The sequence below is a fragment of the Nothobranchius furzeri genome, chromosome 17 (genome assembly GCF_043380555.1).
Source record: "Nothobranchius furzeri strain GRZ-AD chromosome 17, NfurGRZ-RIMD1, whole genome shotgun sequence".
Classification (NCBI taxonomy): Eukaryota; Metazoa; Chordata; class Actinopteri; order Cyprinodontiformes; family Nothobranchiidae; genus Nothobranchius; species Nothobranchius furzeri.
Window position 1 is genome coordinate 42,843,336 of NC_091757.1, and position 17,605 is coordinate 42,860,940.

A 17,605-nucleotide genomic window follows, 5' to 3' on the forward strand; every position below is an offset into this window, starting at 1 on the left:
GGCCTGTCTGGCTCCAAATCTGATTTTAAGAGATTTTTATTGTGTTATTCACCCTCAGCTGCAGATAGCTGCACGAGTTAGCCTTGATGGATAAATGTGAGTAAGTTGCCAGTGTCCCTGCATCTACCTCATCATCAACGCTTGTCTCAAACTTCCACTGAACTAAACATGAGCACGGCAGGACTAAATACTCTGATCCAAAAGTCTTGGCTCTTTTGTGATGAAACAGGAACTAGGTTTTAGAAAGAAAGTGAAACTCTTGAATTATTCATTTGTAATTTTGCAACAGCTGTAAAACAAAAACATCTAAAACACAAATCTTTCCCACATTACTGGTAAAACGATTTGAAACACGTTTGAATTTAGTCTTGCTAAAATCACAGCAAGAACAAAAATGTGTGCACTGCTCAAACAGTTGAGATCAGTTGGAAACCTTCTTCTCCGTCATGAAACGAGTCTGAATAGGAAGAATCACAAACTAACAGGACATGCAGACATTATCAGAGTCATAAATCAGGATTTTATTACAAAAGATGAAAGTTCTCTTCAGACGCAGCAGTTACAACCTGTCAGACCACAGGTGTTGTTGATGTCAACATTTTAGGGTTTCACACCAATTTTGATCGGCTTGGTGAAAAATTGATCCACACACAGTAAAGCTGCTCCTTCAACAACTCACTCGGGTTCAGGTCCACTTTGTTCCCTTACAGTCTGAATTCTGGCCAACGGTTTATTCCTAAATACTGCTGACGTATTTAAGTGTTTTGTCAGAAAAAAATTAACCCCAGTCAGGTTCTTTCCACAGGTCGAGAATTGGTATTAAAATGCTTTACTCTGATCTACCTTTTGACCACCTCCAAACTAACCAGATAAGACTTCACTTGCATAAAAGTGTTCAGCCGGATGCTTATGAAAACAGTGAAGGGCTCAAGGTAAAACCCATGCACTCCAAACACATCTCTGACCTTTTAACACCACCCATCAGAACTGAGCAAAGTACGCCACAAGAACCTTGAGGCCTCCAGAAAAGTAAAACAAAAAAGAAAATGGAAACATCCAAAAAGAAGGGATGTTTAGTGACAGGAACAAATTAAGTGCATTAGCAATCACTGGTTTTCTTGAAGGAAAAGAGCTGAGGAGTGAAGGGAACTCCTGGAAGATGTTTTGTTTAACTGTACCACTCAGCACCCTGTCACCCACACTTAAACCATTTGTTTAGGCTGCTCCAGGAAGGCAGGAAGCTCAGCAGCCTCTCAGACAATTGGAGAAGAGAATTCAGTAAATGAGGAGAAAATCCCCATTAGCCCACATGCCTGTGCACACACACACACACACACACACACACACACACACACACACACACACACACACACACACACACACACACACACACACACACACACACACACACACACACACACACACACACACACACACACACACACACACACACTTGCAAATCCCCACTGGACATCACTAAAAACTCCAACATTTCAGCCCCATCCTCAACAACAGCTGCTGCCACCGCACCCCTGCAGAGGAACTGCCAAAGTCCTCTGAAGTGGACCATAACTGCACTGCCGTTTTTCACATCCACAGTTAAGAGCTGGAAAAGGCAGGAGAGTCTTAATTAGCAGGAAGTTGTAAGAATAATAGAGGTATGTAAGATGTTAAGCTCCGTATCCTGGTGGTATGCAAACTCCAGTCAAAACAGCAGAGCGTTAGAGATTCAACATTTGAGAGGAAATGCCATGCATGAACTGTTACCATATGTAAATCAGTAATAATTATTCTGATCACTACTAACCCTTTGTAATAGTAGTTTGGCTTTGCTTTATTCAATTCAATTTTTTTCAATTCAAGTTTATTTATATAGCGCCAAATCACGACAAGAGTCGTCTCAAGGCACTTCACATAATAAACATTCCAATTCACAGTTCATTAAGCCAATCAGAAATAATGTTTCCTATATAAGGAACCCAGCAAATTGCATCAAGTCACTGACTAGTGTCAGTGACTATACAGCAATCCTCATACTAAGCAAGCATGCAGCGACAGTGGAGAGGAAAACTCCCTTTTAACAGGAAGAAACCTCCAGAGAATCCTGGCTCAGTATAAGCAGCCATCCTCCACGACTCACTGGGGATCGAGAAGACAGAGCAGGCAGACAAACACACACACACACACACACACACACACACACACACACACACACACACACACACACACACACACACACACACACACACACACACACACACACACACACACACACACACACACACACACACAGAGAATGTATTAGTGGTTAGCAGCAGTGTGCTAGTCGATGGCCCCCTCCATGAGGCCACCACAGCTCAGCAGTTTATTGACCTGCCATCTTTTCCTTTTGTCCTTGGAATACCCAAAAAAATTTAAAAAGATGGAAAATATTGGCCTTGAAAGGAAGTTTTCCTCTCGTGATGTGTGACTGGATGGATGACTGTGTCATTCTTTTATCTCTCAAAGGATTAGTCAGCCATTATTTCCATATCAAGTGCTAACTGGCATGTCAAATTTTTGGTGAAGAACACAATTTACACAAGTGAACCAAAGTCAGACACTTCACTATACAAAAACGACCTTGATCCTTGGCATCTGTCCTGGATTATCTAAGAATGGCATCTAAGTAAATTAAAGAGCTCAGGAACATTCCAATAATCCTAAACCCTTGTGCTAGTGACCCACTGGCATGCAAGTCTGGGGTAATAGCAGATTTCATACAGTGTGTGGGTGTGTGTGCATATTTAGGAGAGGGGTGTGAGTCTGTGTGTCACCACCAGTGCCTGAAAAGACCCTCAGTTATCATTCTCGGTTCCCATGAAATTGGCTCTTTTTGGACTTGATCAGTAGCAGTTTTTGCAGTTGCTGGCTTTTCTGGGGGCTGCCAAAAGCCAGTGGGGGCCAGATCAAAGACAAAAACAGATTAGGCACTGCCAAAACTAAAACGAAACGACATGAAAGCTCTTTCAGCCTCGCTAAGCAACATTTTAATTTGAGTGGAAATATTTAAATTGCACCAGAATTAATAAGAACCTTTAATGTTTAAGTTGCTTTTTATTTGCTGGCTAAATGGTGAACCAACAAAACCCTTCATTTTGTGCGCAGAGGTTGCAGATTTCTACACGAAACTAGCTGACTGTGAATATTAGAGCACGCAGGAGGTGTTAAGATCAGAGGGCGTTGCTGATTGATTGACTTAGACGGTGTAGTGAAGTCATTATGCTTTCCACTCTCTCAACAGGAGGTGGGGCTTTGCAGTGAAAACTTATGCTACCCAGCTGCACAAAGACCAGAGCGCGCAGTCCAAGTCTTCTGGCGCTGAGTGCGCAGCGCCTGCACGGATCACTCTCGTTTGCGAACCACGCCAAACCTGCTTAAAGTGCTGCTTTTTGAGTCCGACCTCCGTTTCTAATCCGATTTTTCACTGGTAGTCCTCCGTCCTGCAAACTTTACAAGGACTTGTGAAGACTGAAGCTGCGGGAGTGGTCTGGAAACTTTTTTTTTTCCTTTTTTTTCTCTCAGACACCATGAGCAGGCAAACGGTCAACCTTGACACCTACAGCCTATCGCTTCTCACGGCCAAAGAGGACATCCTCAACCCTCGATCCTCCACTAACTGGTAACTCAGAGCCCCTTTTCTGAACAAACACACTCATTTCATCAGTTCTGTTTAGTAAAACAAGCGAAACGTGGCTTTATAACGGTGCATTAGTCTAACGAGACAACAGGAACACATACCCCCCCCCCCCCCCCCCCCCCAACTCAAAGTATTCCTCGGTTAGGTTTTGCAAAATAAGTCGGTTTATGCGCAACCACAGTTGCGTAATCGGTGGTTTGTTTTGAATTGATCCATTCGCGGATGCAGAAGTGGCCCACAAAGGGGCAGCACGCAATATTACGCATCATACTTACAACTTCCTCAGTGTCAAATAGACAGATCTAGAGATAAGGTGATGCCTTTACGGTCAAATATGCATGATGGGATCACCTGGAACCTGCAGCCAGCTGGCCTCACCCACCATGGCCTGGCGCACTGACACATCCTCCCCCAAGAGCTGGAAGCTCTCGTGTGGGATCGCGTTTCTGCTGATTTACTGATCGCTGACAAGACTTGTCTTTCAGGGAGAGACTTTTAATTTGACAGATTGAGCTGCATGTGCAAGAAGCGTTTACAAAACCAGCACACGACAGTAATTACAAGATGCGCGCGAGAAATAAAGGATGTGAAGTGCAGAAATAGAAGCAGCATCCAAACCTAAAAGTATGAGCAAGAACAACATGAGCTTTAGTTGGAATTGAACAGATTTGAACTTAAAGTTCTTAAAATTCTTACAAAGTTGATGCAACCTGATCACCATACACTGCTTATTCTGTCTTTTTGTCACACAGATTGACTGCTCTGTCACCATGGTGACACATGCATCTTTCCAAACAATACCAGTGTGCATGGCTCTAATCTTCTATGGTCCTTTCTTTTTCTGTTTCTGTGTGGATTTCTATCATGTCCTGCTACAGATACATCATTACTAGTTAGTAAGAAAACTTCAATACGCCCATCTTCGTCTTGTTTCATCCTCCTCTGCATTTCATAACTTCAATGTTTCTTTGCCCACGTTCATCCCACTTTCTTCCTGGCATCAATTTGAGACTAGTTCCATTCAGGAAATGAGCTTCCCTCCTCCATTGGGGGAAAAAAGTGCAAATGCAACAGCTCCACGCTGACACCTGATCATTAAGCAGTTTCTTGATTCAGAGCATTTCCCTGATGTTTGCCTCTGCTTAGCCAACAAATAAGAGTGGAGAAAAAAAATCGAAGCAAACATCCCACATCTTTAGTGTATGTTAAGGACTCAAAGGATGGGAAGAGGCCTTGGTGATGTCATACTGATGCGACATGAGCCACAACCAAGTTTGTGTATTTTGGAAGGATTTGAAGGTTTGCAAAGATTTATTTTCTAAAGAGCAACTTTGATACTCAAAAAAAGATTATTGGCCTAAGTAAACACAAGCTAATACTTTCATATATGATTTAGGCTAACTCCGGATTTCTAAATCACAATTGTTATTTACCAAAACAGAAAAAAAAAGAAATATCAAATATTCTAAGATTATGTTTATGTTTATTTATTTGGCAGATGCTTTTATCCAAAGCGACTTACAATTTATAACCTATAGGGCATGTTGTGATCTGTGGGGCAAACCGGAGTACCCGGAGGAAACCCACGCATGTACGGGGAGAACACGCAACTCCACGCAGAAAGGCCACAGCCGAGTTTCGAACCTGCAACCTTCGTGCTGCGAGGCAACAGTGCTAACAACTGTGCCACCATGCAGCCAAGTTATAACCTAAACCAAGCTAGCCTGACCAGCCATGCTTCCTTATGGTAAGCATGGGGCTGGAAACTCTTCTATTCAAATAACCCCACCACCTGAGAATTCCAACCGAGCCAGTCGGCGATTAACAGCGTACGTCACACAACGCAACGCTGAGTTTTCCATAAACACCGAAGATGACATCTGAAGCTGAGTTCGCTGCGGCTCCTTCCTCTGTTCTAAATGACTTAAACGTTACTTCAAAACCACAACAAGTAGAAGCGCTAAAAGCCTTTTTTCTAAAAAGAAAAAAAGAAAAAGAAAAAGATGCTTCCGCTGTCGCCAGACGCCATTTTTGACTACAGCTGAAAAACGATAGCATCGCGGGATGCAGTCAGTATTTCCGCCTTTTTTCTGATTGTTTATTTTTGAGCTGGCTAGTCCCGCCCCTCATGTGCCTCTCTGCCTGTGAGTAACCAGACTAGCTCTCTGTGCAGAGTTAAACAGGGGACGAGTCTGGCAGGCCAGGCTAAAACCAAGCATGTTTAGTAACCAAATCCCATTTTTAGGACCTTTGAAGAATTTGCTGGGGGGCAGCAAATCCCCAGTGTGTCACTTGTACTTCATTTGGGCTGAAGAAGAAAAAGAAGGAAACTCTGCATGCACCAGATAACTTTTTAATGTAAGATTTAACTAACAATTATAAAACTGAAACTGTTATTTATTAAAATAGTTAAGCACAGTTCTAATAAACATAAACATTAGAACAGGTTACCTTTAAAGTGGGTATTTCATTGACTTTATGTAATACAACTACATGGGAAATTTACTTTGGAATTAAATTACACAAAGTCTACTTTTTTGACCAATCCTTTTTTCCAGTGCAGAGATAACGGTGGCAAGCTCAAGATACTAGGAATTGCATGGTGAAGAGTTGGTGGGTTGTTTTGTTGAAAGACACCCTCCACCACACACACACACACACACACACACACACACACACACACACACACACACACACACACACACACACACACACACACACACACACACACACACACACACACACACACACACACACACACACACACAGTGTGTGACCTTGGGGTTCTTGTGTGTATTATCTAATGATCTTGAAAAGGGTCTTAATGTCAGCGAGACTCTGAAGAAAAGAAGAACAATTTCAATGCATCCTTCATTCAGAGCCTTTACCTTCGGATACAGCTTTGGAGGTCTCTGTTGCTCCGACAAAGTGAACACTGTGATTAACAGTTGGCTCGGAACATACAGCCAAAAAGAAACGGCTAAGATCCAAGGTCTGCACGATTCCTAGCAAAAAAAATGTAAATTAATAATAAATAAATGCTTTTTAATTTCTTTATTCGTGTCAAAGTCTTAAAACAAAAAAAGTCTTGTGTTTCTAGGCCAGTTTAAATACATACAAAGCTGCTCAAATGACTTGGGATGCCCTCCTGTCTTAAGAATAAAGCATTTTTTTAGCCAAATATGTAAAATAAAACTATTGTTTCAGTCTCCCAGAACACACCAGTCAGGATTTTCTATCCTTTTCTTGAGCAATGCCTTAGAATGGCAGATGATTATACGTAGAAATCTTTGGGCCATGGCGAGGTTGTACACATATTCCTCAAAGACGTCTTTCTTGCAGACCACTTTGATTCTGTGTGCCAAGTTTGTGGAAACTTTTCTCTGGTAGAGATTATTGCAGTCAGGCACTGACACATAAAGTAAATATCTGATTTCATTAGAGAAACACGGTTACTCTGTTTAAACAGTGTACTCACACATCAATCTAATTTTCTCCTTCTAATCTGTTGTTGATTGAATGTTACATAAAAACCTTCTAACCACCTTTTTTCTTTACGATTTGCTTCCAAGAAGCCACACAGTTTCTTATAATTTCTTGCAAGTTAGAACTGATATTCAGACCAGGCTTTGTGCTTAAAGGATTTTTTTTTCTTTTTGGACAAACAGAGGAGAAAAGACAAAGTGGCAAACGTTAAAGTACCTTTGAAATATTATTACCACAAAGAAATCTTTAGAAATGGCAAAACAAGTTGGGAAAATGCTACAGAATGTGAAATGTGTGCATCTTATTTGGTAAAATAGCACCAATCATTGCACATGAATAGGACTTAAAGAAGTTGAATATGTGACATGCTGCTAATGAGAAAGTGCTAAAAGACTGATCTGGAATAGCTCTTTACTTAGCTTGTCTGGTATGTAAGTAGACAAGGATGATTCATTCCTTAACTCAGTGTGCTTTTCTTGGGTTGGATCTTCATTAAGCGGCTTCACAAGCAAATACAAGTGCTGGACTCTGCAATAAATGGATTGAAAATAAGAAATCAAGCAGCCAAAGTCCAAACTGAAGGTCTTTCTCTAATAACTGAGGTCATATTGGTGAGATGTTGGATTTGGTTTTTGACAATGAGATGATATATGATAGAACATAAAAATACATATTTTTTATGTTTTTTGTTCCCACAGCTACCATAGTAGGTCTTTATTGTGACAAATTTTATTTTAATCTATAAAATATTGAGAAATGTAATTAAGTATTGTGTGGACAAATTCCCTCACATGTGGTTTAGCTTCACTTTTTAATGCTCCGATCACCTTTCGGAGTCTTCTGTGAAGTTGACCCATTTGCTTTTACAAGCCATCGCTCTTCTTCACCTCTCTGATCTCCTGCACTAACATTTTTGATAAATGGAGGACCTTCTCTTACAGAGCAGGCCTGGGGTGTGTGTGTGCTGCTCCTACTTGTCAGAATTTCCACAGGTTCATGCATGATTAACTGATATCCAAAGAGTCACAACGTTTAAAGTTACTTGTTGGGTGGAAGACACCTGTGGGTTGTGTGCGCGTGCATGTGTGTTAATGCTCATGCTTGAGCGTTTCTGCTTGTCTATAGTTACACATCGGGACACAGTATCATCACAAAGCTATTTGCTGGAACTTCCTTCCACAGGTTTTGCTTTTTCTCAGTTATGTTAAAACCACCTTGTGACCCACGAAATGTTGGTTATCATTGTACTTTAAAACCTTTTTATCAACTGAAATGCTATGAAACATTCACTTCCTTGTTAAAATAAGGGTTCAATGACTGAATAATCATATTCGTGTACCACGGAGAGAAATTCTATCAATTGTTTTTTTCTGTAAGTCTCCATCTTTGGCATCATCTTAGATTAGCTATCTTAGTAACATTCACTGACTTCCATCAAAGTATTCCTGTTTCCACCATAAAATCCAAGCAAAACCAGTTTACAGTACTTTGCTTGCTTATGTAGGAGCAAACTAAAGCTCTATGCAGATGACTTCCTTTACTGATACTCAAAGCTGATTTTGGCAGTTGAGCCATTGGCATATTTTTGTTGTGAGAGCATGTTACAAACCGATGCAAACAGACGTCTTATCAGGGCAAATATCTTCTGTTTTGAAGATTTAAAGATACCGAGCTTCACCAAGCAGTCTGTGTGAGCCAGTCTTTGGGTGGCATGTTGGAAAATGATCGTGATAGAGCCATAACAGATATTATACAATCCACCTTTGTTTGGATAAACTTAGAGAAGGATTTCAGCAGTTATCGCTTAACAACTGCTTACTTCTTTCTTAACTACTGTTTAGATTAGCTGAAGTGTCCATGATGGAGTTGCAGCATAATTGCAGGTTTTAAGCATGATGAGACATGACTACGAAGTGTACCTTGGAAGGCGTGGGGTGTGTGTTTATCTCTAGTGTTTCTGTTTTGGTGGAAGACCAGAAAATGACAAAAGTGTGCCTGCTACTCGGAGGTACCAAATGGTAGCTGATTAAAGTTTCATGACTTTGTGGTGCTCCTGTCTGCCTTCTTTGTTCTGGACTCAAATGTCTGTTAGGAAAATAAAATAAACACATCCTGGCTCAACTAAAGGCATTTTATCCAGCAGGTGTGGCATTTCTGCTTTTGGTGTTGTGCAGGTTTTATGTCAACAAACTAGATCATTTATTTTTTATTATTATGTATGATGATAGCCCAAAAAGCTACAGAAAATACGTGAGTTCACTGTTATTTATTTTTATTTTTTTTTTCAATTATACACGAGTGCAATGCTGCCAAGAGTGTCTAGTAAAACACCTTTTTCCTTCCCCGGACTGTTCCATTTGAAGCCTTTTGCTTCTCTTGGATTTCTAAGTTGCTGCGCAGGCCAGATCATCAACAATAAAGAGACTTAATGAATGTTGTGCAAGTACCAAGTGCATTCTGAAGCATTCTGTCATTTTGACTGCCTGTGCCAAGCAAAACACAAATAGCATTCAGTACCGTTTCGCTTGTAATTGCAAAATTACGAAATCCTCACACACTCACACTCACACATGCAAAAACATACACTCAGCAGACACAATGTCAAGTCAGTGGAGACACACCCCTCTCTCATTCCCATGGCTGTCCTGACTACGTAAACTGTCATAAACTTTTTTTTTGACTTGTTAAATTGCTCATGTCACCATGGTTACAAGACAACATCCTCACGGTTAGCTAGCATCTAACACCAAAGTAACGCTGAAAGCAGGGCCTTGACTGGGAACTTCATTTACCTTTTCTTGTCGTGTTTGTTCACTGGCTGATAGTGGGGTTGAGATGTGGGTTCTTGTGAAGAGCCCTAGGGGGTTGTGTCCCGACGACCTGCTGGGAAAGCTGGGTTGTTTGCCAAAAGAGACTGAATGAATTGAGGGAGATGAGTGGAAATGGATGGGAAAGACTGGGCTTGTAATGAATAGTCAAGGGCATTTGGTTGGAAATACTGGGGCTGACATGGGGAGATGTGGGAAAAAGAAAGAAAGAATAGAAGTAAACTGAAGGCAAGATTTTGGGGCTTTTGATCTGGATGAAAAGGTTAAAGTGGAGTCATGATAGAATTAACACGGCACATAGCCCTTTTTTAGAAGACACACCATGCTGGCAAATAAGTGTAATACTGCCGCCACGGTGTGTCTTATGAACGCACCATGCTGGCGTAGAGTTGCGGGAAGTTTGCGATATTTGTGCTGCCACGCTTGGTAGTTATATTGCCACAATTCAGGACTTGTGAATGCATATTACGCCTTGGCACAACAGAGGGAGGCGTCAAGATAACATAGAGTTACTGTCGAGATCCGGTCGGAAACTATACAAAAAATGTAAGTAAGTAAGTGGCAGTAAGTTTCACTTTTGTAAAACTGTATCGATGCAGAGCTCCATGAGCTTCTCTCCATTTGATCTGGAGGATTGTGATTGAAAAAATGTAAGGAAAGGGTGAGAGAAAATGAATAGGAGAGAGGGAAATCGGTGGATCCTGGGAAAGACGAAATAAGGGCATAATAAGGAGAGGGTGGTGATGAAGGTCACGCAAAAGCCAGCTTGAACAGGTGAGTTTTCAGCTGCTTTGTACAGGAGACCTCTGAGCCCACTGATCTCAGGCTTAGGGGGAGAGAGTTCCAGAGTCTGGGGGCCACAGCAGCAAATTATCTGTCACCTTTGGTCTTTAGCCTGGTGCGCTGCACAACCAGTAGGCTTTGATCACTGGACCTCAGGGACCTGCTGGGGGTGTAGGGACTGAAAAGATCACCAATGTAAGATGGTGCTTGTCCATGTAAGGCCCTAAAAACAAGAGCCAGGATCTTGAAATGAACCCTGAAGTTGACTGGCAGCCAGTGAAGCTGGAGGAGAAGCAGGGTGATGTGGGTGTGTTTGGAGGACTTGGTCAGAAGCCGCGCACAGGCATTCTGAACCACCTGTAGACGGTTCAGGGAGGTTCTGCTCAGACACGTGAAAAGAGAGTTGCAGTAGTCTAAGCGTGAGGAGAAGAAGGTGTGGAGAACTGTCTCAAGTTCAGAGCGGGACAGAATGGGACTCAGCTTAGCAATGTTCCTGAGATGGAAGAAGGAAGAGTGAACAAGAGAACTGACATGAGAATCCAGGGTGGGAGCTGGGTCAAAGGTCACACCAAGATTCCTGACAGAGGGTTTGGTGTGAGAAGAAAGCTGACCAAGAGAGTCTCTGACTTTGGGAACCAGCTTGTCTGCGCAGATGAGGATCTCAGCTTGTATCCCAGACAAGGTGGTTCCTTACAGATTACAGCTTGTGAAAACCCCAAATTCAAAATCTCAGAAAATTAGAAAATTAAATGAAATCAGAAAAACAAGGATTTTAAACAGATGTCAGACTTTTATGTCAGACATCTGAAAAAGCACAGTCATGCATATGCAGCCAGTACTTGGTTTGGGCCCCTTTTACTGAAATAAATTAACTTTTGCACAACATTCAAAATTTTCAGGTTTCACCTGTAGTATGAACCAGAAAGTGAACATGATAATTCAGGTTTTGTAGGTTAGAATAAATATAAAAAAAAAGATGTTCTTTTTGGTCTTCTTGGTCTCTAATAACAGCAATAGAGTAGAAGCTTTTCTGTGTGTTTATGTAGGACAGCATGTACAGGAAATGCCAAAACAATCCCAGGAGACCGTCATTTTAGGGAATTTATCATAATCCATGCTTGTTTTCTCCCTCTAGCTCTCTTTGTGAGCACAGAAAAAAATAGTTTCCATCTCCGTAGCTCTGTGAATGAACCACATACATCTGAGTCATAACTATTTACCCCATGTGGACACCTCACATCTACATCCATGTTTTTTTTTCATCACAAACACTTGCCCCTGTTAACCATTTCTTTGTGGTCTTTGAAGTCTCCATCACACTCCAGCTCTTTCTCATTGTGATAGCTTTGTTAAATGCTTTCCTTGTGGCTAACTCATTTATACCTATCTAAAGCTCCTGGTGCTCCTCATCATTTTCCCAGTGGGAACACTTGTGTGGCTCCCCCCCCCCCCCCAGCCTGAAGGTATTCCTCCCTCCTCCTATGGGCCCTATCCCATCTTTGAGAGTCAACTTGTCCCAATGAAAGGCCCAGTTTGAAAGTGTTGTTGTGACATAGGGGGTAAATTGTACTCAGCAAGACTCACAATACAACCCCAGAAAACACTATTAGGCCCAATAATGTGCCAGTATAAGTACATAATTGGTCGTTGGTAAACTTAAAACTTTTCAAATTAAAGTGACTCTAGTGACTGTTGAAGGATGTTAAAATATTGGGACATGATGAGGAATGAAGTTGAACACCACTGAGATGGCATCCAGTGGTCGAATCAGTATGTATTTAAAAGGAAACCAGGTTACAAAACCTTGTGGTTCTTAAAAGATAAATGTTAGTATCAGTTATATTAAAGTGGTGTAAAAACCTTCTTAATGTCTTCATTTTTATAAAACTAAATGGTAAATGGTAAATGGCCAGTATTTGATATAGCGCCTTCTAGAGTCATGGAACCCCCCAAGGCGCTTTACAACACAATCAGTCATTCACCCATTCACACACTGGTAGGGATGAGCTACGATGTAGCCACAGCTGCCCTGGGGTGCACTGACAGAGGCGAGGCTGCCGAGCACTGGCGCCACCAGTCCCTCCGACCACCACCAGCAGGCAACGTGGGTTAAGTGTCTTGCCCAAGGACACAACGACAGCGACAGACTGAGCGGGGCTCGAACCTGCAACCTTCCGATTACGGGGCGAGCTCTTAACTCCTGTGCCACCGTCGCCCCATGCTTGTAAACTAGTAAAAATAGTTTAACTCGTAGGTCACCATTGTTGTTAGCGTCGCAATGCACTCTGGGTAATGACGTCATATGGTTGTACCTCGGTTGCACCACCTGTAGTGACTGTTCAGCCACATCAACATGTCATCTGTTCAGCCTTTTCAATTTGAACCAGAGTGAAGCATTAATGAGGACATCACTGATGGTGTTTCACAAAACGAGCATCAAAATGAAGAGCAAGAAGGGTGGGATGGTGAGTGCAGGACAAAACCGGTGGTGCGTGTGCGGTAAATGTGTCTCCATGGTAACAGAAAGGGAGAGTGTTTGTTGTCAAGAGCTCACATTTGTGTCAGCAGAAGTTAATGGTAAGCTAACGTGTGATCCAACTTATTCAATTATGAATGCTTTTGGAGAACATTAGCTTCCAGAGCTGTCGTGTGCTTTATAGATGATTAGGATATTCAGTGAAATGACTTTAATCATTTTTGCAGATATTATAAATTTGGAGAACACTGTATTGCTACACTAACTGCTTGTTTTACTGACGGGAGAGGTGAATGTTCAGCTTAATCCGTGATGAGTGGCATGTCCGATGGTTCGCTGAACGTGACAAAAGCGGCAGCTGCAGGAGCGGGTTGTCGGCTCAGGAGAGCGTCCAGCATCTCTTGTCTCTCCATGGGCTTTTAGGCTCCTTGTGTGGGAAATTGGTCGGTAAAGCATTTAGTTTCCGCCTTCTCTCATACCCAGCTGCTCCGGTGAGCTCTGTAAGTATTTGTGGTCGACTACAAGCCTCAAACGCATCAGGAAAAAAAAATGTTGGGAACACAGCCGCGGATCTTTGGGAAGTTGTGTCTGTCCACAGGCATCTTCCCACTGCTTTCTCCTCAGTGGGAAAGCGGTGTGAACTCACATCACTCCCCTTGTTCCCATCTGACTGGAAATTACATCCAAAAGCAGCATAATGCAGCATTTTACTTAATTATTAATATGGTGAGCGCCTAAACAAACACTAGCGTCAATAGCTACTCTTCCAAGCACAACCAATATACATCATCGCCCCTAGAGTGCATTGTGTGCGGAAAACATGGCGTACTACGCATGTCAAAAATGTACTAAATATTATAGATTTATAAATAAACAGCTATGTTTTGTGTGTTTCTATCAACATAGTTTGGTACAACAGAAAACTTGTGGCTTATTAGGGCATACACGTCCTCATAGCCGGCGTTCTTTTTAAGAACAACTTCACTTGCGTTTGATTCCTTGTGCATATTTACATGGCTACCAAACAATAGTTAACAGCAACTCCATTTGCCAGTTTTCATAATAAAAAAAAAACACACACTATGGGGTGGTGCATTACCCATGTTAACAGAAAAATGCTTCCATTGTATTCACCAAGCCCAGATAAATAAGTGCAGGGAAATGTGTCCCTTCATCGAGTTGTATCCCACTTTGCACCAAGAGGCTGATGCTTCACTCATTTCAGTTCAGTTAACTTATATACTGCCAAATCACACCAAGAGCCAACACAAGACATTTTATAATGTAAACATTCTAAGTGAACTTACTTATCAGTGCATTGATGTCAGTTCATTATGCCAGTTAGTTAAACGTTTCCAACGTAAGAAAACCCAGCAGATTGCATTGAGTCAAAGACTTGTTGTGTAAGAGACTTTACAGCAATCCTTCAAACTTAGCAAGATTGTAGTGATAGTGGAGAGCAAAACTCCCCTTTAACAGTAAGACGCTAAGACTTAAGTCATTTGCGATGTAGGAAAATATTAATATGGCAACATATCGAGAAAAAATATTCCTGCAATAATATATCAATATTCAAAAGCCGTGCATCAAATTTTTCGAAGAATTTACATGTAAACATTTGAGTATTTTCTTTTCTTTTGGTGCAATTCAAACACCGACTGCTAGTTGGCAGCAGTGCACAATGGGTTTTGTTTCCACCATTGAAATGTAAATCCCTCTATTATGGTTCAGATACCTTATGTTAAACATGTTACGTATCAGTTTGAGCCGTTTATTGAATTTTTCTACAATGAATTCAATCTAAAAAAATTGCTAATATTGTGAATGTATCGCAATATATTGTGATATATCATATTGTCTGCCCTGTATTGTGATACCGAATCACCAGAATTTTACCAACACACATCCCTAGAAGTCATTGTACTTAGCCCTGGCATGTTTGCACGCACCTTTGATGCTGTGGACCTGGGCCCTTTAGCGCCTAATGTGAAGACCACATCTGAAAATTGGGAGTACAAATGGATTCGGCCCTTAAGTTACATGCACAAATCAACCAAGTTGTGCGATCGTGCTTTTTTAAACTTCCGTCGACTGGTCAGAATTAAGCCCCTTTTGTCCAGAGTACATCTAGAGTCTTCACCCATGCTTTTATTCTCTCAAGGCTTGACTACTGCAATGCATTGTATGCCAACCAGTCAGGTCACAGCAGCAAGCTTGCAGCTAGTACAAAATTCAGCTGCCAGGTTTGCGATAGGGACAAAATGCAGGGACGATACCACTCCTGTCTTGGCATCTCTTCACTGGCTATTGCAACATGGGGCAATACTTGGTTTCATTGCCCCGGCCCCCTATTCCTTTTGCTGTATCTTATTGTCTATTTTCACTTCTCTCCTTGAATGTTTCTATAATGATTTTACGATTGTGACATTTTACATTTTATTTGATGGCTTTATGTTCCGCTGGGAGTTTTGAGTTGGGTTTGAAATGATTGGCAGTTGGGCTAGCTGCCAAGGAGCCAATGGAAAACTGAGCTCCAACCAGAACTAACCAATAGCTTTAGGCTATCACTTACATGCTTTAAATTGAAGGATGTACCGTGGCTGATGCAGAGTTGATGAACTTTTCACAGACAAGTAAGTGTTTAAAATATAAATATATGAAAACACAACATGCCATAAGAATAACTTGTAAAACAACGTTTTAGCTCTGTTTGTCGGCTACAGATGCACATTTATAAACAAGAAACGTGAAGTTGCCATCTCGAAAAAAAACCAATCGACTGACTATTTGTGTGATATGCTTGTTATCCACTAGATGATGCCATTGGATAAGAGAAATACTCCAGAAAGATACTTTAAAAGTAAGTAGAACGTAGAGTGGATAGACTTATGACAGACATCCCAAAAATAGGTTCAAGGTGCTTTGTTTGCCATTTTTGCTAAAAATTTAATTTTTCAAGGCTATCAGGGACTTGTTTTGCAGAAGGTCTCTTGATTAATAACACAATCTAAAAAGATCAGTAGGTTTAAAATAGCATACAATACCTAGAATAGTAAAAAGAGAAAACAAAGATTAAAAGAAGAGGATAAGAAAGCATGGAGGCCTATGTAGAGATAAGCTACAAGAGATAAGATAGGTATGGTAAATGAACATCAAACACATCCAACATAATATAATATGAAACAATCAATGCCGCATAAGTGAAATCTAGGCCAATGATGAAACCTCAGTTGAGGTAGTAATATAGTTTATTTTTGCAGTACTAGAAGAAGGGATACATTGGGGTATTGTGGTCCGTGTGCACAGTTCTAGTGAGTTAGAGTATTTTGGAGATTTCAGTACGTGTTTGTGAGATTTGTGTTAGCTTGCTGGGTAGAAACAGCAGTAGAGGCATGTGCTACAGTTAGCAATGCTGTCTACTCTGCTGCCTGCTTCTGAGGTAGTATGGTACTCTTTGTGTTTGAGTGTGCTGTGTAAGACGTGGGTACACATTTAGAATAAAAAAAATAGAATAACCTTTATTGTCGTTGTACAGGGTGCAGCGAAATTGGAGTGCCACTCCGTTTGGTGCGAAAAGAAAGAGAATCAAAAAGTTATACAAAAGTAATATTAATGTAAAATCAACAGTGATGTGTACAGTGTAGCAGCATTTATATTGTAGCAGCATCAGTTGGGTTATGTGCAGGTCACAATTGGGACAAAACACACACACAAAAATTGACAAAATGCTGAAAAGGAAAGATTTGGCAAAGTGACAAATCATCCTTGAGCCGCTTGACTGTTTGGTTCGTTGTGACAGACACATTGGCCTGTTTATTTTTTATTTATTTATTTTTTCATAAATGACCGAAGGGGGTTAACAAAAGGAATGCATCATGTCATACTTGTCATATGGAGTCTTTCTATGGATTTGTTGAACTTGATAAAAAGTGAACACTATGAGCCGCTTCAGTACTTTAAAGAGTCCATGTCTAGTAATATAGTTCTTGTATTGTGTTGTGAACACAAAATAATACTGGATCTGACTTTTGGACAAGACCACACCAAACTGACACACCCTTTTCTGTCTTGATGGTGATAATTATACCACATTGACAGAAACGGCAGTTTTATGGAATCAATGGTTGTGGTTTAGCTTCCACAGTGATTGGCAAGTTTACCTGTGGATTATATATAGGCTGTAACATTAAACCTTTTGCTGTCCACATGGTGTCTCCTCACTGTCATTCTCTTGCCAGGGTGTTTAGCCTGTTTGTTGCATGCTTGTTATCTAAGGACTCTTTGAATTGACATTCAGCAAGCAGAAGTTTACTTTTTGTCTCTCTCGCCCCCTTTGTCCATCCATCCCCCTTC

The 17,605-nt window shown here is 41.1% G+C and overlaps 1 protein-coding gene across 3 annotated transcripts in view; it reads left to right on the top strand.

Moving 5' to 3' along the window:
- Positions 1 to 3,338: 3,338 nt before the first annotated feature.
- Positions 3,339 to 17,605, top strand: part of si:dkey-40c11.2 (drebrin-like protein A) — a 47,120-nt gene continuing 32,853 nt past the window's right edge. For all 3 annotated transcript variants that reach the window (XM_015972470.3, XM_015972469.3, XM_015972473.3), the window contains exon 1: positions 3,339 to 3,661. In XM_015972470.3, the coding sequence (XP_015827956.3) occupies positions 3,570 to 3,661 (92 nt within the window). In that variant the 5' untranslated portion in view covers positions 3,339 to 3,569. The remainder of the gene's footprint in view (positions 3,662 to 17,605) is intronic.